Genomic DNA, 26,394 nt, shown 5'->3' with positions numbered 1-26,394 from the left:
GTCACAGAAGGTCCTCCGGAGAGGGTGGCACGTCCATTACACAAGGCAGCAAAGAGGGGCAGAGGTGCTGAAATGCTATGTGGGCAAATGGAGGGCCTCAACTGCATACTGGGCACCTAATTAAAGGTTACACTGACTGACATTGGTGTCTTGAAAAGATACTGGACTGCTATGGTTTGTTCCTCTCTCCCTGGGTCACGAGTGAGCAATACAAGTGTCTGCTGCCTGCTGCAGAGAGGCAGCCTCACTCTTAGGCACTGGCCCTGCCTCCCACGTGTCACATCTCAGGTACATCTCTGTTGGGACAGAAGGCGAAGTGGTGAAAGACGGCCATGAACAGAATTAGTCCCTCAAATGGGTATGGAGACAGCCTAAGAATCTGCCATGCGGTGTAAAAGACGGCAGAGTGAACTTTATGTTAGGAGATAGTCACCTCGGAGTGATGCCTGGCACCGTGGATGCTAGAGAATAAGCACTTTTGGTGCTTTCACTGTCCCCAATATCCATTCTCCCCATCTCATGAGGCAACAGTCACTTCCCAGTTTCTAAGTGGGAAGTGACTGCCCAGAATAAAGACTGTGTTCCTTGCAGTGGGGTGTGGCCATGTAACTAACAGTGGGATATGGGATATGAAGGGAAATCTGGTGTCCAACTCCTGGAATGTGTTCCTAAAAGTGAAGGTGGGGGAGTTTGTGTCTTCTTTCCCTTTCTGCCACCCTTAGTTTGGAATGTGAAATGGCTGGAGAGCCACCTTGGAGCACAAAGACAAGGCCACACCTGAGAGATGGCAAATGGAACGTTGTTAGAATGTGGCCATGGGGGGCTGTGAACCCACAATACTTGTCCTAACCCACCTGAACACAAACTTTTATGTAAAGAACAGGGGAAGGGAGGACCTTTGTCTTGTGTAAACCAACATTATTTTGGGTCTCAGTTACACGTGATTATAAATAACAGTGGTAAGTGTAGGGGGGTCCACTGAAGTGCTGATGAACGCAGTATACAAGGAGTTGGCACTTTGCTGCGTGTAACACCATGGCCACAACACAACACCTTCGATCCTGTTTTCACGTCATAAAGAGCTGTCTGAGTTCTGGTGGTGAAATGGGAGACCAAAGGGAATCGAAAATGATAATTTTCTGGTTAACCATAATCACAAGGAATATCTTACCTTTTTCTTGCTACAATATATTTGCCATTTTTTCTCAGCTGGAAGTGCAAACATAGCTTCCCTGTGTTTGTCTGTGAGGTCAAGTTCATCCTGAGAAGAAAGAAAATAATTAGTGTTTCGCAGGTTAAATGTTATTCCTATGGGAAAAGTTATCATTATCATCAAGGAGAGAAAAAAAAAATCCACCGATACTTATTTAAATGAACTTGAGAAAGATGAAGAAGCTAAGTGAAGGCACAAGTTACTATCACTAAGAAAGCATGTCCCTGGCAGGGGGCTCAGCACGCAGCACAGCCCTACAGTTACCAAAGGCACTGACAGCATTATCCTGAGCGGCTGCCTACAGCTGCACAGGGTCCCTTCCTTGAGCAGTAAAGACGGGGGTTTGCTGGAGATGGCTTCACACACACTGACTCCCAGGCTAGGCCATGAAGGACTTGGATACCATGTGAGGCGGGAACAAAGGCTGGGCTATGGTGAGAGACTTGCTGTGTTTGGGGAACAACAGCCAGTTAGGCAAAGCACTGAGTTGATGTAAAGGATCATTAGATAAAAGCTTTGAGAGGCAGGGAGTGACCAGTTTGTGGAAAGCCTCAAATGCCAGAGTAAGAAGTTTATTCTCTTCAACAAGGTGAGCCAATGAAGTTTTGAGCAAGGGAGAGACACCCTCATTGCATAAACCTTGACTAATGTTTACTAAGTACTTTACGTGTAAGCATTTTCTCATTTACCTGTAGTTCTCATAACAACCCTAAGAGGCCCACTCATTATTACATCCATATTGTAACACAGCTGGGGGATATTTAGGCTGAAGATTGGACAAGTCACGTGCTCAAGACTGCACACCTGGTAAACGATGGGGCTGGGTTTTAAGCCCAGTGCTGACTCCAGAGTCCATACCTTTAACCTCTCAGATCAGTGCTTGGAAACATTAATTTTACAGTGGTGTACAGCTTAGACTGAACCCGAAAGGAAGGCAATTTATAAACATTCATAATTAATGAATAACAATAATGGGATAATAAATATAAAGTGCTTAGAGAAAAGTTCTTGGTATTTAATAAGAACTCAACCTACAGTTGATGGTATTATTGGTATTGAGCATCTAGTACATTTTTATTCCCATAGAGAAAGTTAACTAGTTGAGGGTAGTAGATTGGCGGGTGTGAATAAGATGTTTTTAAAGCAATAAATTAAAGCACAAGAAGGTTTAGACCCCTGAGGAGTATAAACCAGTTACCCCTCTAACTGGCTTTTGTGGATATCTGCAGTTCTGCCACACTCGTGCACATGCATGCTTAGAATATTGGCTTCACATCTTATACTCCTACCTCCATTTACTCTTCAAGTCCTATTATTTCGTCCTTGAAAAATCTCATTTTTCCCTTTGTTTCATTCCCCACACTTATTTATGCCCTCATAATCTCGTCCTTGGTTTCTGGCAACAGCTTCCCACTGTTCCTCCTTGCATTTCTAATCCTCTCCACTGGGAAAGGCCAGAATTCTCCTAAGGCAGTGGAACTTGAGCGAGCACCAGAATCGCATGGAGGGCTCCATAAATCATCCATTGCCAGCATTGAGGATTGAACTGGTCAGGGGTTGTATAAGAGTCTGCATTTCTAATAAGTTCCCAGTGTTGCTGATGCTGCTGGTAGGAACCACACTTTAGAGCCACTGCCTTAAAAATAGAGCACCTGTGCTGTATTGAGTTCCCAGGTCAAAAAATTTCAATAGTTTCATATTGCCTACAAATTAATTATCCCTTCCTCAGCCTGTCTTTTGAGGTCTTCCATTTATAACCTCAACTTACTTTGCCAGGCTTCATTCTAGTTATCCCCTTACACCCTATCTTGTTAACATCCATGCCTCCAGGGCCTAGCTGTGACCTAGTACATGCTAGCTTCCCTGGGAAAGTTCTTATTCTTTTTTAAGAGACAGGGTCCCTTTTTGTTGCCTAGGCTGGATGGAGTGCAGCGGCTATTCACAGGCATGATCATAACTCACTCCAGCCCCGAACTCCTGAGCTTCAGCGATCCTCCAGCCTCAGCCTCCTGAATAGCTGGGATTACAGGCTACCATGCCAGCAGCTTCAGCTGGGGAAGTTCTTAATCTCGTTAAACCTCTACTTCCTCACTTCCAGGAGGGGCACATCATTTCTCTTGCAAAGCTGCTGTGAGAATTGGCAACGTCAACCAAGCTTGCGTCAACGTCTGGCAGAAGGGTAGTAACTATACTGTTGTTATTTCATCATTTAAACACAATCAGTTGCTATTTTCTTTTAAGAGCAAGGTAAACAGTGAAGTCACTAAAACACACACACAATATTATGTCCTAATCACAAGAAACTAGCTATTAAGAATTTCAACCCAATGAACAACCAGTGAACAAATGAAGGATTTTTATAGAAAGTTCCATTAAACATGTTAAAAATGTTAGAATTTTGCAATACAGCTATTGTATATGTGAAGTAATTATTTTTCTTCCTTTTTTCCTTTTTAATTTCCTGTTATTCACACCTGCTCTCACCTATTGATAAATGGGGAAAATAATGGTGACATAAATCACTTCTCAACAGTCAGGTCAGTTATTCAACCAGCTCAATAATATGTTGCTTAGTTTTTGGAAAAGGTTTTAGATTTGTGTGAGAGGGAATAGCACTATTAATGGTGCATCCTTTATTACACCACAGCACAGTTTTGCTAACTGAGCAGACGTATGAAGAAAAGTGTGACTCCTAAAACCTAGAAATTCACAGCAAAAGGTAATAATATTACTATATTTTGCTGTTGGAGGTAGATAACTATTTCTTCTGAGATGTGGAAATGGACCAATTTTGAATTGAGAGAACACAGATAAACTAGGACTTAGGGGCAGATGACTTCATGCAAGAGGAGAATTTTTATAGAGCAAAAAAATTAAAAAATTGCTATAGGGTCTCTGGATTACAACAAAAATATGGAAAAAAATAAATGGATACTGATAGTAGTAATAGCCAACAATTATTGAACATGTTCATGTATTTAATAGTAGTGATTTATGTGGATTAATGTATTGTATCCTTACATCAGTCCTATAAAGTGGGCAATATTATCCCATTTTTCAGGAAAGTGAGTCATTAAGAGTTAGTAGCTTGCTAAAGGCAACAAAGCTAGTAAATAGTGGAGAAAGAACTTCAGTCCAGACTGTGTGGTTACATAGCCTATGCTCCTAACCACTACCCTGTTCATTCTGTTAATAGATCAACAGGTAGGTAGAATCACGACACTGACAGAAACATGAAAATACAACCGAGTGTCTGTTAGCAGAAAGAGGGGGGTTTTGTAGTCAGACAGTCTGGCTTCCCCGAGTTCCAGGTCTGGCCTTTATGGGTTATATAACCTTGGATAAGAGGTTACTCTGAATTTTAATTTCTTTATCTGAAGACAAAGTAATAATATACTCCTGACAGTTACCTCAAGGATTCATTCATGCAACCAAAAAAAATTTTTTTTCAATGTCTACTAAATGCTAGGCATTCTGATAAGGTGCAGGGCAACAAAGAGGTATCACAGGGCTCATATCCTCCTGCCAGCAGAAGGGAAATCTAATAATAATCACACTAACCCAGGGATGACCACACATTAAGCTGAGTTTTGAGAGCCCACTTATTGTGGGGAAAGGGAGGACCGGTGAAGGTTTTACCAGGGAGTAAAGAAGCACTTAGAGATAAATAGGAATGAAACAGGTAGAAAGCACCGCAGACAGTGAACAGCAGCCTTGAAAGCCACTGTGAACTTCGTTCTTTATCCCAAGAGCAATCAAAGGTCACTGGTGGATCCTGAGTGAGGAGAATGACATAGGTTAAATTAGGTAATAATTGGGAGTGCCTCCTAGGCACAATGCCCGGAGTATAAGAAGACCCCCCCACCCCTCCATTCCAGAAGTGTCTCTGCTCTGACTCATTCTATTGCAATAACATGCTGAATCGAGCATGCAAGACTCTCAGAGACTATCACAGCCTTAAGAGATCAATCAACACTTACTTGCTGTCCTACCCATTCCAGGACCAGGGCCAGACATTGTAAAGAATACAAAGATGAATAACAGACCCTGATTTCAAGGAATTTATAATCTAGCTAGGAAGACAGGATGATAGAAGGCTTTAGCATTTCCCTTTCTTTTCAAGATAAAGTCCAAATTCCTCTGCAGGTAAAGGCTCCTCATGACATGGCTTTTGCTGACCTGGCCTCCATCCCCACCTCCCCTCCTCCAACAGTGATACCTACTCGCATTTCTGATAGCAAGTTGCCAACTTCTGCTGGAACTTTGCACATGCTGTTCCCCTTTTCCGAACAGCCTTTCCCACCATGTCTAAGGAGCAATCCTATGCATCCAAGCTTTTATAAGGCATCAGCTATTCCCTCCAGGAGGCCTATCCTGACTTTCCCGGGATGGGCAGCTCCTGTGTGCTTTATGGCATGTTTCACATTGCTACAGCTATGTTACTGGCATGTTTGACTCCCATTGCGGACTCATTTCCAGAGGACAAGAACTCAACTTGTTTCATTCATCTTTGCATTAGTTGCCAGTCTCTAAAACAATCTAACACAGTAGGAAAGCCCAAAACAAAAACAAAAAGGTGGGAGAAAAGTAGGAGGACAGGAAGCCAGGAGGGAGGAAGGGAGGGAGGGAGTGAGGGAGAGAGGGAAGGAAGGGCTACTGTAGGATATAATCAATGCATTTTTAAAGACTAAAACCTATTCTTTTTTCAAGGAAAACTGTATATACAGTGAAATGTACAGATCTTTAGTATCCGATTTTTGAGTTTGGCAAGGGTATACACCGAAGTGTTTGCAGCACTTCACACTTTAGAAACTGGTAGTACCATTTTACACTGACATCAGCAATATATGGCAGGTCCAGTTACCCCACATTCTCATCAACATTTGGTGCTATGACTTTCTAATTTTAGCTATCCTAGTTTATGTGAAGAGCTATCTCAACATAGTTTTGATTTGCACTTTGCCCATGATGAAATCTCATTCATCCTACCCAGGACATGAATCATCCCTTTGTCAAGCATATCCACGCTATACACGCTACCCACCCGTTAGTGATCAAAATCACCAGCTCCTGACATCCAACCATTGATGTCCTCATGGCTCAGTGACCCGGGATCACCCAAAGCAGATGACCGTCCTTCTGAGGATGCATCACAAGGAGCCTAATGCTGTCGCATTGCCTACGTCATTCACCTGACTTTGTCTCACCTATGCATTTTGTCATTTTCCCCCCGGCCGGGGAGGGTAAATAGAGTACAATAAAATATTTTGAGAAAGAAAGAGAATGATCACATTCACATAACTTTTATTACAGTATATTGCTGTAATTGTTCCATTTCATTATTGGTTTTTGTTATTAATCTCTGTTTCTAGTTTATAGATTATACTTTACTATAGGTATGTATGTATGTGTGTATGCATAGGAAAAAACATGGTATATACAGGGTTTGGTATCATCCGAGGTTTCAGGCATCCACTGGGGGTCTTAGAACATATCCCCCACTAATAGGAGGGGACTACTGTACTGGCTCTTCTATTAGTTAACAGCCAAGTTTCCTTCTAAGATTAACAAACAAATGTAATTAGTCAAACCCCAGGAAGCACCCTGGTTGAGTCTGGATCTCAATATATCTTAGACTTAGGTGGTCTAATTCCTTTCACTGGCCATAGAATTTTTTTTCATATTATCCTTTCTTGGGTAAAGTTTTAAAAGTCAGTTAAAGGAAAATGGTTTAGCAAGTGGTAAAAGGAGAAACCTTCGCACAAAGCATCATCCCTCTCCATAGAAAGTTCAAATTTCCTAAAAACTAAAACCAACAGACAAAACCCCAAAGGCTTTTCTTTTTGGAGAAGCTATTAATTATACTTTCATATGTTTATAAAATACATATTTTATATATTAATGATATCTTGGAGAAAATGTATTAATTATTTTTTTACTAAGAAGGAAGGAACACTGAGGGAAGCCCGGCTGTGGGAACTGAAGTTCTAGGCTTCATCCCTGACAAAGAGTATTATTAAGCCCTACTTCTAAAAGATTCTGTACAAAGAAATCACGGCAGTTCTACTGCAGAGTAAGCAGGCAGTTCTATAGAGAAATCTACATAAATCAGAAAACAATTGGCACAGTACAAATCAATCTAAGGAAATGGACTGATTCGCTAGATAAAACAAGGGAAGGAATTTTGAAATAATATACAATAAGGGTCTTGAATGAGTTGAGAGACTAACACTTTGGAACAAGAAACTCATTTCATGAATTTTAGCTAAATTGAATATGGGATTATTTATAAAATCTCCAAAGCAATATTTAAAACATTTATTAATTGAAAATCTGCCAAATCAATAGATTTCAATGAGCTAACAAGTTAGTTTCTAGCTAACAAGAGAAATCTCTAAGGAATTCAGGATTTCTATTTCTAATGAGTTAAGCTAACTCTTTACATAAATACACCTATATACATTTAGACAGAGGTAGGAGGACATACAAATAATGCTGGAGGGTAGATGGAGAATAAGAAAAATGAGGATCAGAAGAAACTAGGACAGGCCCTTGATGTTACTCTGCCAATCAACTCAACATTTTGTGTGTGTTTGTGTTTGGGGGCTTTTTGACAAGGTAACTGTCCAGCTGACTCAATATATAGAGCTCACAGAATTTCCAACCACATATTAGTCAGACAAATCTAACTTTTCTCCTCCAAATTAGATACCTCAGGTGTTTGCCCACAGCAAACAGGCCCAATTGACCTATCCTAACCCCACCCAGGAGAGGTTTCCCACAAGCCCAGCAAGCTGGAAGCCTGCAGCTCATCTCAAGGATACACCCTGCATTAGCAGTTCCTTCTCCGGACTAATCCTCTCCTTCCATCCTGCAACACAACACAGCCAGAAACAAGCCACACCCAGGGGAGCAGCCCTCAAGTCACAGACATGGTGATGAGCACGACACCAAGTGGAAAAGGACAGACAAGGAAGGCGGAGGCTGGGAGGGTGGCATTGTGGCAGCAAAAACAAATTACACTTTTATAAATATATGAAGAAAATGTATTAGAGTGTGATAATTCATTACATTTATGAACATCCAGCCCCACCACAGCAAATGAACGTCATATCTGCGAGTCATGAATTGCCAACACAACTCTTAAAATTTAACCACAATGACCCTGAGAACAGTATTTTAATATCACGGTGGTGGTCAGAAATCTGATAAGATTTTTGTCAGTTTAAATAGAGTTGCATTCAGTGAATTATTACCTGCACCTAACCAGTCAAAAAGAATAGAAGTGGAAAACAATGAGAGCTTTGAACCCTAAAAGGGACATGCAAACACCGAAAACAAACCTTGAAGGTTTTCGGCCTGTAAGATTTCTGCCAACATTCTTAGCCATTACACGAAATACCACAATATGATTCACCACCACCTACATACACAGTAATATACTCAGTGTCTGATAGACATGTTTTCATTCGATACATAAAAATAAGAAGTGAGAATCCCACAAGCAAAGGCTGACTAATAGAAATAATTTCTAGTTTCTTACTACCAATGCTTAAGTATTTTATGCTACTTCCTTTTTTTCCCTTAATAGCAGGCAATGCAGCCTATATTCAGTTTGCCAGACAAAGTCTACAGCTAAACATATAGGCTTTTTATTCAGCTTTTTTCTTATTTGACTAGAAACTCATTAGAGTGACTTTAATTTTTAATTAGTCTGCATCACCAGCAGTCTTCTGGTAACCTAAAATAAACTTTCTTCTAAACATATGTTAGAATCATCTTCCAATATCCATCCATCTACCCAAGTTTCCAGTTTTTACATCTATAATCTAGTACTTCTGTTGACAAGGCTTAATAGAGAATTTCTAAGCAATGTTTTCCTAATTGAATGGAGAGACTTTGTCTCTGGGGACACAGAACCAGCTGTAAAGTGACAGAGAAAGGCACCCTCAGGCCCCACAGGCAACTGTGAAGCCAAGTTCCACACGTGCCCCCTCCCTCAATGACACTAGTGCTGCTCTTGCCACCCCAGGCCCCTCCCACACTCTCGAGAGACTTGTTCGACAGCTCATCTGCCACTTTTAAGCTTTAATTGGGTCAAAAGACAATCAATCTAGCACAATGAGTCTCTTCCCACACTGGAACTATTTATTTTACCATGTAATAATATATGGTAGAGAGACACTTAGGGGCAGAAAATATTTCTTAAACATTATCACTCTTATCCTTTCAATCTGCTACCACACATGCCAGCCACTTTGGTGTTCCCATAGTAACTAACATTCTAATGAGGAGGAAGAGTAAAAAGTTTGACAGCAGGTGGGTGGGGCACAGGGAGAGCACAGGGATCAGCCCAAACCTACTGCTACTACTTCAAGAATAATTCAAAATACAAACTCAACTGCTAGAGGTTTCAGCAGTCATTAATTCATGCATGCATGCACGCAGTCACTCAAATACTTACTGAGCGTCTCATGTGTTAACCCTTCAGTAATCAGTTATCCATCCATTTATTTAGGCCACAAACATTCACTGAGCACCTATCTGGATGAAGCATTGCTCTAGACCCTGGGGATCCTGAGGGTGAAAAGGCCAGATATAATGCCTGAGCCATTCTGCTCTCTGAAGGCGCAAAGCTGCATGTTCATAGTCGATTTAAAGTAATGAGTTCTTTATATGAGAACAAACTCGAACTATCTGATTGTTGAAAAGATGGCAAAGGACGTTCTGAAGTTTCCCTCTACATCCAAGAAATGTCCATCTTTCCTGAAAACAACTCATACATATACATATACATATTTTCTAAGTGAGCTTTCAGTCATTTGGTTTAATTTGGTTCTTAAATATTGCACTGTATAATGAAATAAACAGCTAGCAGCATTAGGATGTTTCCAAGAGATTCATTTAAAACTGAAAAAGAGAAAAAATATTGCAAGTTTTGTAGGGATCTCATTTCCCAAGAAAGAGAAATTCTGCTTCTTCATCGATGAGCCAGAAAATCATGACTCAATAATGTGGCTGGTCAATGAGCTCCTACATATGCAGCAAGAAACTGTTTGAAATTCCAGAGAAATTCTGGGAATTGCAGGTTGGGGTAGGGAGGATTCCAAACACAGTGGGTAAAAATATTCAAGGCCAGTTTAGAACTTAAATATACCATCCACGGAATTGAACAATTACCTCTCAAACGCCATGTCACATACGTTTTGTGAGAGCAAATGATAGTGCTTAGATGATCCCCAGAGCATCGCAATATAGTCTCATGTACAGTTATTTGTACTAACTACCAGATCCTTCTAGCCATTACCGAAACACATTTTCAAAATTACACTTAAAAGCTTACCTAAACCACACTACTTACAGAGATCAAATTATTCCCCCAGCCTTTTGACACCCATATTGACTTATACGGGGACATGCGAGAGTGAGCAAGTCAGAGCGCTATACTGACTTTGTATAATTTGCAGATGGTGGTAGAAGAAGGACTAAGTTAAACAAGTAGATTTTAAATTGTAGCCAAAAACTAAGTAGCTACATACCACTCAGGGTCTCTTTAGGATTCATATTAATGAAAATCATCAGGACCAAGGGGGATGTATAACCATTTTCTCAGTAACATTATTAATTCGGACATGCACAGTATTTCTATTTAAAAACAAAAGTTCTTATGTTTCTTTCCTCCATCTCTCCATGCCCCTCCATTTGAGCCCCCCTTGACCTAATATTAAAAAGCATCCAGAAATAAATGATAACTGGACTGATAATAAGCTATCTAACATGAAGACAAAATCCAAATTTAACCACAAAAAGGACATTTGGAATGATCTTGGTGAGATAAAATATAAATTTAGAACCAGATGGAATAAAATGGTTTTGTGGTTGTACCTAAGCTTTATGGAGTGTGTTTAGTGAATCAGAGGACTAAAAGGAAACTTAAGAAATCATTTTTGCCATTTTATTGTCCTAAGCAGACAGGACCTCAACCAGTACAAAGAAATGTATAATGTCCACTGGGATAAAAATCTACTGCTAACCCTACTTTGATTTTCAGAAGCAAACTATTCAAAAGTACAACAGATACAAGCAAAACCACTTATGTCAACATCAGCCTATATCACAAACCATCAGTCGTTCTCAGGGGCCACAATAATTTGTTTACCAAATCCTGGATTTTAGATTGTTTTCTGTCACCTTTAAATTGATTGTATCTTGGCAGCAGTTCGCATTTACACCATAGGAATTTTAGCACTGCGATATTTAAGCCCGTATCTGCAGCCCCACTTCCTTTTGTGATATACTGCATATTTTCATACTGTTCTGAGCACTTTTCTCTGAACTCATCAAGTTGATTTATCCAAAAATGCCACAGTGTCAAAGAAAGATCTGCTCAATACATTTTTCCTCTCTGTCAACTGATCGTGTCCTTTAGCTGAATGAAATATTCTCTTTTGACTTTGACAGGTTTGTCAAATAAAAACAACTTTTAACTTCATGGAAACAGAACAATTTTAGTATCAATTCCTTCAATAGATTCTAATTTTTGGCTTCCAAACAACTGAATATTTTGAGACTATTCTAGATATATATTTTAGGTCTTATACAGTTTGATTTCCTCTGCTTAATTACTGAGCAATCCTTTACACTCTAATTAAGAAACAATAGATTAAAACTACAACTAAAACTACAACTAAAATCGGTGTTTTTTTCTTCAATCAGTTTAAAATTAAATGTTTCTGTTACCCAATTTTTGAATCTTTCTTGGGAACAGGGAAGTGAATAACTCCTGTAAGAAACTTTCTATTCTTAGTCATGGTCGTAGTATAAAAGGCAAGTTTTTAAAAATAAAAAGTGTTGAAACTTGCTTTCTATGTCATAGGCATTAAAAAAAATTGTTGAAACTTTTCATCAATTCTGGTGATAAGAGAAGTATTTTATTATTAAAAAGAGCTTAGCATAGCCCCAATAATAAGAGAAATTATATTAGCAGCCTGAGAAAAGGGGTAACAATTCCCATGGCTAGCAGAATAAAATTTGTACACTGGTAAATTCTTAAGACTAACTTAGGTGCCTGTAGTTCCTTTCATACCAAAGTGACTTTAGAATACACTGAAAAATGAAGAGATTACTGATGTAGGTTCCCTAGTGAATTCATTTGGCATAGCTTACCTTGACTGTGAATTCTTCTAAATCTGATATATCAACTAAATTCTCTCGCTCCGACCATCTTCATTTCTCAAATTCTATGCCAATTACTAATCCTGAGAATGTCCTCAGTACTTAATAAAATTGGTCTGCAGTAATATTTATTTATGATTATATTTTGAGAGTACAAATCTTATGATCCTTACAGTAATCTCCCAACACTTCCCACTGAGATTTTTATTTTCCTTGACAATCCTCAGTAGTATAAATCCTTGTTTTGTGATCAGTAATGGATTTCTCAACAAGTTTCTTTAAAATATTTTATATTCTCTGGAAGGCACAGTACTCTATACTATTCCAAAACATTAGATCCATTGGCCAAATAAATGGAAGACTAAGAATTGGATTTGAAAGAAGGTAGATTAACCAGAAAATAGTATAAAATGGAACTGGAAACCTTTCAGGCATAGAAAAACTTAGGTTCATACTGCATATTACATCCAACTAGCTATAAATTCACAGTGATGTGCTGTATTAGAAATGAAAGCTTTCCTCTAAGAAGTCTATGAAATGGATTCCAAATACATAATATATGTGCTATAAGAGGTGAGATTTACTACAATACACTTCAAAAATAATAACCAGACTCGTTTTAAACATGGATTTCTCACCTAAAATCTCACACAGGAAAAGAAGTTGGATGTTTTGACGTTTCACAAGACAAAAGAGCTGAAGCTGGTAGAGAAACTGTGAGGAGGATACTAATTCCAATATCACTGTTGCAGGAAAATATTCTGTAGGAAATCCTTAGCCCTTGGGGTATGCAGGAGTCTATTCCATGGGGGTTCCTAGTCATTCTCTCTCTCCTTTCTAATTCAGAGTTAAAGTAGCCAGAGGAGGTGTGTTCTTCAAACAAAGAAGGCACCTCACTTCAACTACTGAACTCAAAGGAAAACATATGCAGAGTTGCTATGGTTGTGATATTCACCCCCACAAACCTCATACTGAAATTTGATCCCCAATGTTGAAGGTACGGCCCGGTGGGAGGTGTTTGGGTCCTGGAGGCGGATCCCTCACGAACGGATTAATGTCTTAGAGGGTATCGGGTACGGTGGGGATGAGTGAGTTCTCACAGTATTAGTTCCCTGGAGCTGGTTGTTAAAAAGAATCTGGCACCTCCTCCCCACTCTTGCTGCTCTTGGTTCCCTCTGCTCTCAATCTTGCTCTCACTCCGCTCTCGCTCTGTGATCTCTTCACACACCAGCTCCCCTTTACCTTCTGCCAGGAGTGGAAGCAGCCTGAGGCCCTCATCAGATGCACATGCCCAAATCTTGAACTTTCCAACCACCAGAACTGTGAGTCGAATAAACTTTTTTTTCCTGTAGAAATTACCCAGACTCAGGTATTCCTTTATAGCGACACAAAATGGATTAAGACAAGGAATCTACCCAGGAAGACATGAAACCTCCCACTAAACTTACCGACACCTTACAAAGACTGAATAGAGCAATGGTTATTTTTGTCATTGTGGTTACTGTGGATATCTGGTTAGATAGCAAAATATTTTGATGTACTCTGGTATATTTGGTTCACTGAGAGAATCTATGAGGAAACAGAGGTACTTTCCTCTGGTTCAAGGAAGAAGTTGAGACATATATTTAAATCAACAATACAATCACCCCCCAACACGCCTTTTCCAGGCTCGCCTCTCAGAATCCCCAACCCTCCCAGCTGTCTGTTTTTATGCTTCATCTAAACTGAACTTCTTTTGGTCCCTTGAGCCTTCCAAGCTTTCTCTCACCTCCCAGCACTTACACATGCTGTTCTCAATGTCTGTAACACTCTTTTCTTTCCTCTTTGTCAGAATAATTTCTTCTTGTTTTTCATTTCTCACATTAAATGTCACTTCCCCCAGGAAGCCTGCCAAGATCCTTCACACTAGGTTAGGTACCTGTGGAGGTAGCTGTCAGTGAATAGCACTCTCCTTTCCCAGCAAGCTGGGAATTAACTGAGACCTAACGTAAGGAACCAAGCAAATGGAAACCAAAATACTCTCCTTTTTACTCATTAAAGGTGCACTGGAGAATCCAACTTTCTCCTATATACAAGTGGGTCTGCGGAGATGTAATGCTGAATTATACACACATGGACCCACCGGTCACAGGGACAGCTGCACAACTGCAGAGCTCCCAGGGAGGCTCGTTCCTGTGCAATATATAGCACCAAGGGTCACAGAACGTGTGTTTTCTAAAAGGGAGAGGGACTAAGCTATGCATTCTTCAAAGAGGAGCAAGAAGCTGGAAGAGAGGCTGGGAATGTTATTCCAATAAAACTCCCTCCTCATGAAAGGGGGAATAAAGCTTCTTCCTCCAACAAAATGTACTGCTTGAGCAGCCCTCTCACAGCTCTCGATCACATTTAGTGAGACTGCGCATTTAGTCACCTATCTTTTCCACTAGATCTTCAGTTCCACAACGTCAAGGACTGTGTCTCTTTTGCTCACCAGTCACCTCAGGATCTGGCATAGACAGGCCCTTAATACACACGCATCAAAATGATCCATCAGTCAATTAACAATACATACTTCTGTTCATCTCAAAGGAGATCTTCTATCGCTAATATTGAGATGGAAAAAATTGCTTGAACAAGGACAATTTACAGAGTTGTCATGCTTAGGACTCTTCAGATAGGTTGGATGAGATAATATAAGAACCTTTAAAAACCTGTAGAGGCTGGGTGCAGTGGCTTACACTTGTAATCCCAGCACTTTGAGAGGCCAAAGTGGGAGGATCACCTGAGACCAGGAGTTTGAGACCAGCCTTGGCAACACAGACACCCCATCAATCAGTCAATCAATCAATAGCCAGGTGTGGTGGCAGGCACCTTATAGTTCTAGCTACCAGGTAGGCTGAGGCAGGAGGATCAGCTTGAGCCCAGGAGTTCATGATTATGGTGAGCTGTGATTGCACAACTGCACTCCAGCCTTGGCAATAGAGAGAGAGACCCCCATCTCTTTAAAAAAAAAAAAAAAAAAAAAAAAATCCTGTAGATAAGAATATAGCTGAATATTATTATAAGAGACCAGCACTAAGCCTCTGATTGGTTATATTCTTTATTTTGACCAAGGCAGAGGGCAAAGAGGAAGACGTGGAGAGGGGAGAAGGAGCAGGAGGGAGAAAACACAGGAAAAAAGAATTAATGATCAAAAGACATAAGATATATGATTAGCAGAGATTAAACAGACTCCTAACGTTTTATTTGTAAATATCTTGAATAATTTAAAAATTATTAGTAGAGTTTATCTCAGGAATGGAAAAACCCACAAAATTTAAAAAGAGGAAAAAATTATCAGCAAAGATACTTTATTTCTATTTGATAACTCATACACACACAACCCCTCCACCTACACACAATTCCTAAGTTATATGTCCTCAGTCCCTTAGCGGCTATAGAATAGCCTTAAAAGCAGCTAGTTAATCAATCGGTATGGTATGAACAATACCTATCAAGCACTGGCAAAAATGTGGAGAAACCAGAACTCTCACATATTCCTGTAAAATATGGATGTAAAATGTGCAGCTACTTTGAAACAGTCTGACAGTCTCTCAAAAATTAAACATGGTGTTAACATATGACCCAGCAATTCCACTCCTAGGTATATTTTTCCACTTCCAAGAGAACTGAAAACATATTTCCATGTAAAAACGTGTATATGGATATTTATAGTAGCATTATTCATAATAGCCAAAACTCAGCAACGATCCAAATGTCCATCAATGATGAACAGATAAACAAAATGTGGGTACATCCATACAATAGAATGTTATTCACCAATAAAAAGAAATGAAGTACTAGTACAGGCTACAGTGGATGAACCTTGAAAACATTATGCTAAGTGAAAGAAGTCAGTCACAAGGGACCATATATTGCACGACTGCATTTAAATGAACTGTCCAGAGCAGGCAGATTCTCAAAGACAGAAGGTAGATTAGTGGTTGTCATGGGGTGGTGGGGCTGGGGATGAACGGGGAGGGAGGGTTAATGGGTTTGGAAGTTGCTTTTTAGGGGGACTGCTAAAATTGATTTTGGTGATGGTTTGCACAAGTCTATGAATACATTAAATGCCATCAAATTGCACACTTTAAACAGATGAATCATGCACTGCATGAATTATATCTCAATAAAGCTGGGAATCGGGGTTGCTTTTTACGGAGTCGCTAAAATTAATTTTGGTGATGGTTGCATAATTCTATGAATACACTAAAAGCCACAGAATTGTACACTTTAAATAGGTGAATTATAAAGTATGTGAATTATGTCTCAATAAAGCTGTTATTTAAAAAAAATTAAAAAGTTAGGCAGGATGTGAGACTGGGACCTCTAGAAACCATAACATACTGAAATTGGAATAATTCTGATTCCCCAGCCTGTGGCAGGGAGGCTGCTACAGATGGGGTGCTCCCTGCTGCCCACCTTCTTTACAGATTCACGCGGCTGACCTCCTATCGAGGCTTGCTTTATTTATGAGACGATAAGGTTGCGGTAGCAATTCTGAAGGAAATCTATTTGGTATCACTTTGAAAAATGTCAAATGAGTAACTCATCGAACCAAGCAAAGGAAACTTAGCTTAACAACAACCAGCTCTGATGAGATGCTTTCCGACAGATACAGAGGTAAGATGGCCCGCAAGCTAAGGCTCACGTTGGCTTGCTCACAGCAGGCAGATTAGCTTTCAAGAAAAGGAAAAACCCAGGATATTTGCTGAGAATCTTTGGTCCAAACACTCAAATTTTCTCCCATCCCCCTGACTGCACTAGGATTTAGAGTATGAAGCACTTATTAATTAGGTGCTAGCCTTTTCAAAGAATTTTCTTTAATCTCCACACCAACCCTAGCACAGAGATGGTATTATCCCCATTTTGTAGGCAAGGAAAAAAACTCAAATTCAAACAGAAACCGTATTAAAGGAAGTTTCCCCAGCTACGGACCTGGCACCTGGAAGAGCTGCCTGACTCCAGAGCCCAGGTACTCTCCGCCACCACATGTGGCCTCCCTCTCCTGTATGTGGGCAGAGTCAGAACTGTTTCTGCAACTACCCCAGAGGACCCAGGGCAGAGGTTTCCAGTGGCTTGGAGCCCACCTCTGGCTCCACCCCTGGCAATTGGATGGATTTGTGGTCTAAGTCCCTGAAGTCAAGAGTAGACAAAAAGCCATCCGTCACTCACCAGGACAGATACAAACCTCAAGATAATTTGTTTTTCAATGGTTTCGGCTTAAAGTTCTGGTTTGGCATTGGCTTGTTAACAACTAACAGCTGTAGGCAATTTTCACACAGAATAGAGACATCAGTAAAGCAGAGAGTGGAATTTTCTCCCTTATGAATACAGAACAATGAGCTGTCTTCAAGATGTACACAGAGCTGCCACCGCACAGGCTCCTGCTCAGGTCCCATTTTGGAAGGCTGACAGAATGTCACTGAAAGGATTGTGGATGTGGAATACTCTATCCACCAGCTCTACTCCCACTCAGGAGGTCTTCAGTTATCACCAACACCCATCTCCCTGGGTTGCCTTTCTGTTTTAAAACACTTTAAGGCGGGGCGCAGTGGCTCACGCCTGTAATCCTAGCACTCTGGGAGGCCGAGGTGAGTGGATCACTCAAGGTCAGGAGTTCGAGACCAGCCTGAGCAAGAGCGAGACCCCGTCTCTACTAAAAAATAGAAAGAAATTAGCTGGACAACTAAAAAAAAATATATATATATATGTATATATATAAAAATTAGCCGGGCACGGTGACGCATGTCTGTAGTCCCAGCTACTTGGGAGGCTGAGGCAGAAGGATCGCTTGAGCCCAGGAGTCTGAGGTTGCTGTGAGCTAAGCTGACGCCATGGCACTCTAGCCCAGGCAACAGAGCAAGACTGTGTCTCAAAAAAACAACAACAACAACAACAACAAAAAACACACTTTAATTGGGAAATAGAACCCAGCCCGTAAATGCATCATTATTGCCCTTCTTGACTGCCATCATGGTAGAGGATTCACTGCTTCTCCCTGGAAAAGAACAATGTGCCCACTTACCACCCCAGTGACCTCAGGCTTGGCCATGTGATTTGTGGTGCCAGTTCCTACCAAAGGGTGACACCTCCTCACCCTGTGGACTCAAGTGTGGCCGTGTGATCTGCGCTGGCCAATGCAGTGTGGGCACAAGTGAGCTGTGTTATTTCCAGGCATAAGCTTGGAGCCCTGAGCAGCTCACCAGGGCTGTCTTTCTTCTTCCACCAGGCCTGGGTACTGGACAGAAGATGGGGAGGAGCAGAACCACAGCTGACCCGCAGTGGACTCCCAGCACTAGCAAGCATAAGCTCTGTTGTTATAGCCACTGAGGTGTTGCTATCAAAGTATAAACTAGCTTAAGATGACCAAGATCCCCTCCATTTCTCACCTTCACTTCCTGCTGACAGCTCATGTCCCCCAGAAAGCCTTCCCTAACCACCATCCTCACCACCCCGTGCTACACCCTGCAACACGTACACACCCAATGTATGCACCGGTGTTTTGTGCCTATTCCTTTGGTGGCCTTATTCCTTCTTCATTATGGATCCCCTTTTGATACTGAAACTATCAGATCTTTGGGGACAGGTTCTAGCTTTCTGTTTTGAATCTCCTATTTAACACGTAGAACGGAGTTCTTCATGGAGTGAAGATGAGAGGGGGGAAAGATTCCTTAAACACTGAAAATATTCACCATCATAAAGTATAAACATGCTGCCAAGAGTCATCTCTTATTCCCAACCAACTCTGGTTGGTAATAGACCATTACTCCACTCAGGAGACCAGAACACAGACATTAGCTTAATATAATTGGCTCACCTTTCTGCTTTATCAATAAATTCTGGTCTATAAGAGCTGGAGTGACAGTCAGTTCAGATATTACCCCGGAGGGCAATGACACAGCCTACATTACTCTCTTGACCTAAGAATCATGCAAAACAACAGCACTCTCTAGTATTTGTTGAACAATATAAATGCTCTGATTAGAACTAATTCCATGACAAACTGCCAGTGGAGATCAAGGGAGGATACAGCACTCACGTATCATTTATTAATCACCTTTACAGGCCAGCCATTGGACCACTCCCATTATGTACTATTCTCATTTAAACATCACAACAAACTTAGGAGGAGGTATTATTTTTTTTCTCCATTTTCCAGAAAACAGGCTCAGAAAAGTAACATGATTTTCCCATACTCACACAGATAAAGTCAGAGCGGTAATTTGAACCAAGGTCGCCCTAATTTCTGTGCCAGTGTCCTTTGAACTATGTCATAATATCCTCTGAAACATAGGATGGCAAGAAATATCACTTCAAAGATGCTTGAAAAGCTAAATTGAAGGGTGTACTTACATCTCTAGATGAATGGGTCCTACACTAGATACATCATTTCAGTACAGTGAATTCTAAAATATGATAGTATCTATAAAAAGATTCCCACAACAGTTATTATTCTAATCCTATCATTAGGCTAAATAATGATACTGTACTTTAGTAATAATGTCTCTCACCAAAGGATCAAGGACAGGATGGGAAGTATGATTAAGTTTTAAAAAGACATTAATACTATGCATTGCGTGTGGGGGTAAGGGAGCATTAGGGAGTCCCAGAAGGTGTGAAGCAGATGAAGGAATTATTTATGCATGCACGTATAGACTCAGGTTGGGGTGGGGCAAATTAGGAAGGGCAACTTAGGATGTAGTACTGCCACATATTTGAAGACCTGAATGTCTAAATCCCTCTACCCACTTAAAGCACCAGCAAAGCACTTGGATGAGTAATGCTACCCTCCTCTAACTCTTCCTCTTCCACAGGTTCTGGGCTGGCAGAAAGGGTGTGGGCACAAAGGATGGATGGGGGCTGTTTCATTAAAAAGAAAAAGTCCAGGCAAACCAAACAAACCCATTCACATCCTCTCCTCTTCTCCCTCCTTGGCTCCCCACCAGTGCCGCGATAGAAATCGGAACTCACCACCAGTTCGCTGAACATGACGTCCAGCTCCTCCACAGGGGGCATGGGCAATGCTGGTTCCATGGTCTGAAGCGCAAAGTTGCTATCGTTTCGCAGCCGATATGTGATTTCTGGGTGATCATTGTTTCGGAAACAGCAAAAGATGAATGAAATACCCCGTCCACCTCTCTTCCTTGGGGCCATGGCTGAATCTGTTCTATTTCTCGATGTGACTAAACTCTGGAAAAAGAGGACATGGCATGGTTAGGAGTGCAAGAATGGACAGATTTTTTTAAAAGGTCAAACTAATTCAAAAAAGAGCCCCCAGTGCTGACAACAATGTGTGCACCCTGCAGGGCCCAGAAAGGACAACCTTAAATGGGTTTGGAGTCCCACTGGGCAGATTCTATCCATTTGTTGAACGTTTCCTATGACCATCTGCTAAGCAAACAGTACAACTCTAGCCACTACCCCCACCCAACATTCTCCCTTATACTGAGCTGCTGGCCATTTTTGTACTTCACATTCCTTTTCCTGCCAACCTATTTTGTTCTTGTTACTCTCCTTGCAAGAATGATCTTCTCTTCCTTGCCACTAGATTTCTTACCTGTCCTTTAAATCTGATTCCAATTTCTCCTTCTTCACTTTCCCTAAGTAGAGTGAATAGCATATATGCTAAGGCATGTATATCCATTCCAGTATGCATCACGTTCTAAGTTCTCTATGAGTGTGTCTTCCTGTTAGACCGTTAGGACTCAAAGGGAGGGGCAGGGGCTGTACACCAAGCACTTTGTGGTCCCAGTGCCCTCACAGTGCCAGGAAGGGAGGAGGCATTCTATGAGTGTTTACTGTGTTGAATAATTTAAATTCATAACAAAGCAAGAGGGGCTTAACATGAGCTAGAAGGATCAAAGATTTTCAAACAGAAAAGATAAAAGAGTTCACCAGTAAGGAAATGGTTAAATAAATTATATATATATATATACACACACACACACACACACATATTCACATAATAGAATATTATTCACTCATTAAAAAGAGCAAGGCATCTGTGTATGTAGATATGGGAATATGTTCAAGATACTATATGATATATAGTACATATTGCAAGATTACATGTTTTAAAGAATATATGTATTTATGAATATATGCAAGAAAGTATTTTTTTCTATTACATTCCAGAGAAGGAATGGATCAACCCCCATCAGTAGATGAGACCATGCAAGAAAGTATTAACAGTAGGTAAGCCCCAAAATAAAAATAGCAGGTAGGTGCACTATTCCTTTTCACAAAGCATGATGCCAGTGTGTCTTTTTAAAACAATCTCATACAAAAAACTAATTGTTTATATATAAATTTGTTTCCAGCAAAAGGTCTGGAAAGATACAAAGCAAATTCTTAATTCTGAGAGAAGAATAGGGTTGGAAAAAGTCAAGAAAAGGAATGTGCTTTTCATGCTATTTTTTTAAAAAAATGAGCATGTATTCATGTACAACTTTTGTAGGTTTTCAAATTTTAAAAAGAAATGAGGTTAAAAGGAAAAAAAAAAGGGGGGATGAGAATTGGCCCCTTAAGAGGTGGAAGGGCAGAGGAGAACAAATACATCTCAGGCATGGAAGGTGGAAGGAACAAGGATATGGATGTATTGTTTATACACTTAAAAATAAAAGTATAAACACAGAAGAGAGGCTAGGAACGAGTGTCAACATTTAACAATGGTTAATTCTGGATAGTAAGGAAATGGATGTCTTCTTTGAACTCTGTTTTTGTTCTGAAGTTATAAAAGTAAAACCCAATCCACCAACTTAAAGCATCTTCCAAATCAGAGAACTCAATTCCAAAATCTGTCACCAATTTCTTGATTTCTGTCATTAATACTATGACATAAACTCAGGTAAAAGCTCTCATAAATAACTATGATTTGCAAACAATTCTAGAGTCAAGCCCTCCACTCACTCGAAGGTCACAACTGACACTCTGAAAGTCACAACTGGAAGTCTCTGGGAAGATAAGGGAGAGGGTAGGAGCAGAGTGTCCGTCATGGAGCCCTAGATAACACTCTGATTCTGAAATGCAGATTAAGTCCAGACATCCAATATCTCATTCTGTTAAAGCATGCATCTCCCAGCTAGGGTGTACGTGTGCAAGATCACACCAAGACATACGCAGTACTTGAGATTCCTTTGGCAAATGCATATTAATGCATACTACGTACCAGGCATGACAGTAGGCATCTAAGGATATGGAAATGAATGGGTCACTTACTAGAAGCTCATGGAGTGGACGACAGTAGCACACCAAATAGTTATAACAAAGGTAATATGGTACATCATACTGGTAAGTGCTGTGTAAACCAAGCAGGAGGTACCCAGAAGAGACTCTGGGAATGCTCCCTGATGGATAAGTGGGATTTTGACAGAATACGGAAAACTGGGCATTTAGGCAAAGAACAGTGCAAGCAAAGGCAGAGCCCTGGAGCTCTCATCTCCCAGCTGAAAATCTGCCAGTGGCTCCCCAGTAGCATTCTCAATTGGCTTTCAGTGCCCCATTGAACTGGATTTCAGCCCAACTTTTCTGTCTTTTCTACTTCCTTAAAAATTTCCCATACTTTATTCAACAGGCCATTTTCCATGCCCCATAAGCATCTTGCACTCCTCTCATCTTCCACCCAAGTGGACCACTCATTCCTTTCTGCTCTTATCTTTGTCCGTCAACATCCTCCCCCCATTAGTGCCAACCCCGAGAGGACTTGGTGCAGTGAGCCACATCCACGGATGGTGGTAGCTGAAATTCAGTTCAATGTTTCTGAAGGGCAATTTAGCAAAGCCTGAAAATAGTCACACATTTTGACCTAGTACTTCTACTTCTGAAAATACATGCTAAAGAAATATTTAGTGGTACTATTGAAGATGTTTTCACAGAAATTCTCAAAGCATTATTTATAATAGCAAATAAACGATGACATAAAATAAGTGCTAGTAACGGAGAATTAAACAAAAAGGGTAAATTATGGCACAACTAGATGATGTACCACCAAGCAGCCCTTTGCAAAAGAATATTTAGGGACATGCAAATATTTATGATATATAAAATAAAGATTAGGTATATGTGTCCCATTTTTGCAAGAAAAAATTCATATATATGAGCAGGAAAAAAAGGACAAGAGAAATGCACCAAAATGTGAACAGTAGTTAGTTCTGTGGCACATGTATAGATTACCTTTTTTATTTGAACAAAAAAATTATTTCGCACTTCCCAAGTTGTCACACTGAAGACATACTACATTCATAATTAATGAGATTTTAAAGAAACATTTATGTGATTATTTGCTTATATTAGAGGGGGAAATGAATATGCAGAAATGTTCCTATCAAAAATATCCAAGTTATGGTGATCTATATACCAGCTTCTCAAACTATCTGTGGTGAAGAACTCGTTTTCCCTACAATCTGTTATAAACTGATATTTTTGTAAAATACAGTACAAATGCCTCAGCAATGTCAAATTGCTATAAAAGTTTCTCTAAGTGCTTACTCTCAATTCTTGCACCCAGCACAGGTAGGCAGCAACAGCACTGATGTACACTAAGACATGAGAGTGAGGACTTAACTCATTAAAATAGAACTGTTAAATGTTCATCTCCAGTGTGTGTCCTTGGGGCAAGAACAAGATGCCACTCAGAAGCCAGGCCAGTGTCCTGTGTATCCTATCATCAGTAAACTGAAGAGAGAGCTGGCCCTCATGGAGGGCAGTATGGTCCATGCCCAGCCTTCAAGTTCACTTCCAGCCACCTCCTCCAGCAGTCTTGCTAACCCTCCCAACTGGGTATGGTCTGGCCCTCTTGGCTGTCTGCTACCCCCATGATGTAGAGCCAATAGTTAAAGTGATCTGAGGTCTGGACCTTTCTTCCCTCGTTGAAGAGTCAACTCCAGGAGAAAAAGTGCCGATGGCATGTATCACTTAGTGCTTTGCAAACAGGAGTACAACCAAAGTATTCAGGAAATGAAAAAAGGGAGCAATAGCTTTCCTTTTGCGAGTTATGTCACTTAGACCCAAGTTATATTACATTCTAGCTGTACTGAGAAGAGATGGGAGTGTGGGGGTGGGGCGTAATGTTAAGATCTAAAAATCAGCTCAAAGCATTTTTCAAGTCTTAAAAAGAAAATGCCAACAGTTCTATAAAGAAAAGAATATGAAGGTCTTGGCTAGTTTCTAAGATGGGTAATAAGATACAGAGCCTATTACATTTAAGAAACTAATTAAAATCATTTTAATAAGGACTAAAATACTGCCTTTGAGAGGTGATCTGTATTTGAAAGCGTCAGCAAAGCCCAAAGGCCAAGTTTTTATGCTGGCTCCTCTGTGGAACCCCAAATACAAGGTCCCTGATTAAGCCCATCCTTAATGTACAGATGATGGCATATTTTTGAGATTTCCAACAAACAACCATTTTTTCCACACATTTGGAGCTCCCTGCTCAGAGGCTAGTCTCCTCTATACAGACCAAAACAAGAAGCAAAAGGAATCATTCCACTGGACTCCCGAGAAGCAACGGCCCTCTTAACCGCCCTAGCACTCAACTGATGAGCAACCCAGCAACCGCCTGTATGTAGGATTCAGCACACACATTCACACCTGTCACTGCATGCCATCATCCCCACTTTGCAGGTGAGGTTTTCACAGGTGGGAGGGAAGGGGCAATCAGGAAGAACAAAGTTTGAAGGAGACTTGTTCTGCTGGCGAGGGTAAAAACGTTCACGCGGAGAAGCCTAACTGGTTAGAGGCAGGGCAGGGGAACGTGCTGCAGGTAAGGAACCTGCCTGCTCAGTGCAGCTGGAATCCAGCCCCACCCTCTGCAACTTCAAGGTCATGACCCTAGCCAGCCTCCCCTTCCCTCTCATCTCAATGACTACAACACTCTTAACTCTTCTCCCTGACCCTCCGATTCCCCAGCCCAGGGTTTAGCAAATCTTTTCTGTAAAGGGCCAGACAGTAAATATTCTAAGGTTTTGCAGGCCATTAGGCCTCTGTCAGAACTACTCAACCCTGCCATTTTACCATGAAAACAGCCACAGATATCAGCAAATATGGGCGTGCCTGTGTTCTAATAAAACTTGACTGTGGACAGCAAAATGTGAATTTCATTTAACTAACTTTCTCATGTCACTAAATATTCTTCTGTTTTGTTTTCAACCATTTAACATATGCAAACCATTCTTAGCCCATAGACCATAAAAAACAGGTGGCGTGCCCATGTGGGCCCTTGGGTTGCAGGTCACCAACGGCTGCCCCAGTTCATCACATTCATCCATTTAATCTATTAAGTCATATGTTTATCAGGTACCGTTTATGTGCGAAACACTCCAGACACCGTGCTAGGCACTATGGGAAGAGGGATGAAAATGAGAGAAGGAACCCTGGGGCGCTTATGTGCTTTAGGGAAGGCAGGAAAAAAATCAAGTGAACTAAAACATAACTACTGATTTAGATTAGTGTTACAGAGGATGTGAAGATGAAAGTGAAGGAAAATGGTGGTGGTGTTGGTGGTGGTGGGAGGGGGCAGCAAGTTTCAACAGGGTGATCAGGAAGAGCTTTTCCTGGAGGGAGCATTTAAACTAAGACCTGAAGGATAAAATGGGACCAGCTCCCACCAGCAAAGTGTGGGGGGAGAGCATCCCAGATAGAGAAGGCATGTGTTCAGAAGACTGGGGTGGGTGGGAAAGGCACGTTGAGTCAGGAGGGAAGACTAGTGTAGCTGGAGCCCGAGGAGTGCTAGGAAAGAAGCTGGAGTAGACAGGCCCAGGGCTAAGGGCCCGCACACTGGAGGGAGGTCTCTGCCCTCCAGTTTTCTAGCCCTTGTCTCCCAACACCCTGAATGCTATGCAACTCATGCCCCACACACGCATGTGCGTGCAATTGTCAGACCTCGACAGCAGCCATTCCACTTCCAGCCCACATATCTACAGTGCCCTCCACCTCGGGTGTTTTCCTTCTTCACCCGACCCTCTTCCATTCACCATTCAGGACTCCTC

General features: G+C 40.9%; 1 protein-coding gene across 1 annotated transcript in view; it reads right to left on the bottom strand.

Moving 5' to 3' along the window:
• DAAM1 (dishevelled associated activator of morphogenesis 1) overlaps positions 1–26,394 on the bottom strand; it is a 175,077-nt gene that overhangs the window by 88,810 nt on the left and 59,873 nt on the right. The window contains exons 2-3 of the mRNA XM_012656261.1: positions 20,381–20,599; positions 1,172–1,261 (exon numbers count right to left, since the gene is read on the bottom strand). Of these exons, the coding sequence (XP_012511715.1) occupies positions 1,172–1,261; positions 20,381–20,563 (273 nt within the window). The 5' untranslated portion in view covers positions 20,564–20,599. The remainder of the gene's footprint in view (positions 1–1,171; positions 1,262–20,380; positions 20,600–26,394) is intronic.

The sequence above is a fragment of the Propithecus coquereli genome, unplaced genomic scaffold (genome assembly GCF_000956105.1).
Source record: "Propithecus coquereli isolate 6110/MARCELLA unplaced genomic scaffold, Pcoq_1.0 Scaffold5, whole genome shotgun sequence".
NCBI classification, from domain to species: Eukaryota; Metazoa; Chordata; class Mammalia; order Primates; family Indriidae; genus Propithecus; species Propithecus coquereli.
This window is presented reverse-complemented; position numbering and strand designations above follow the sequence as displayed.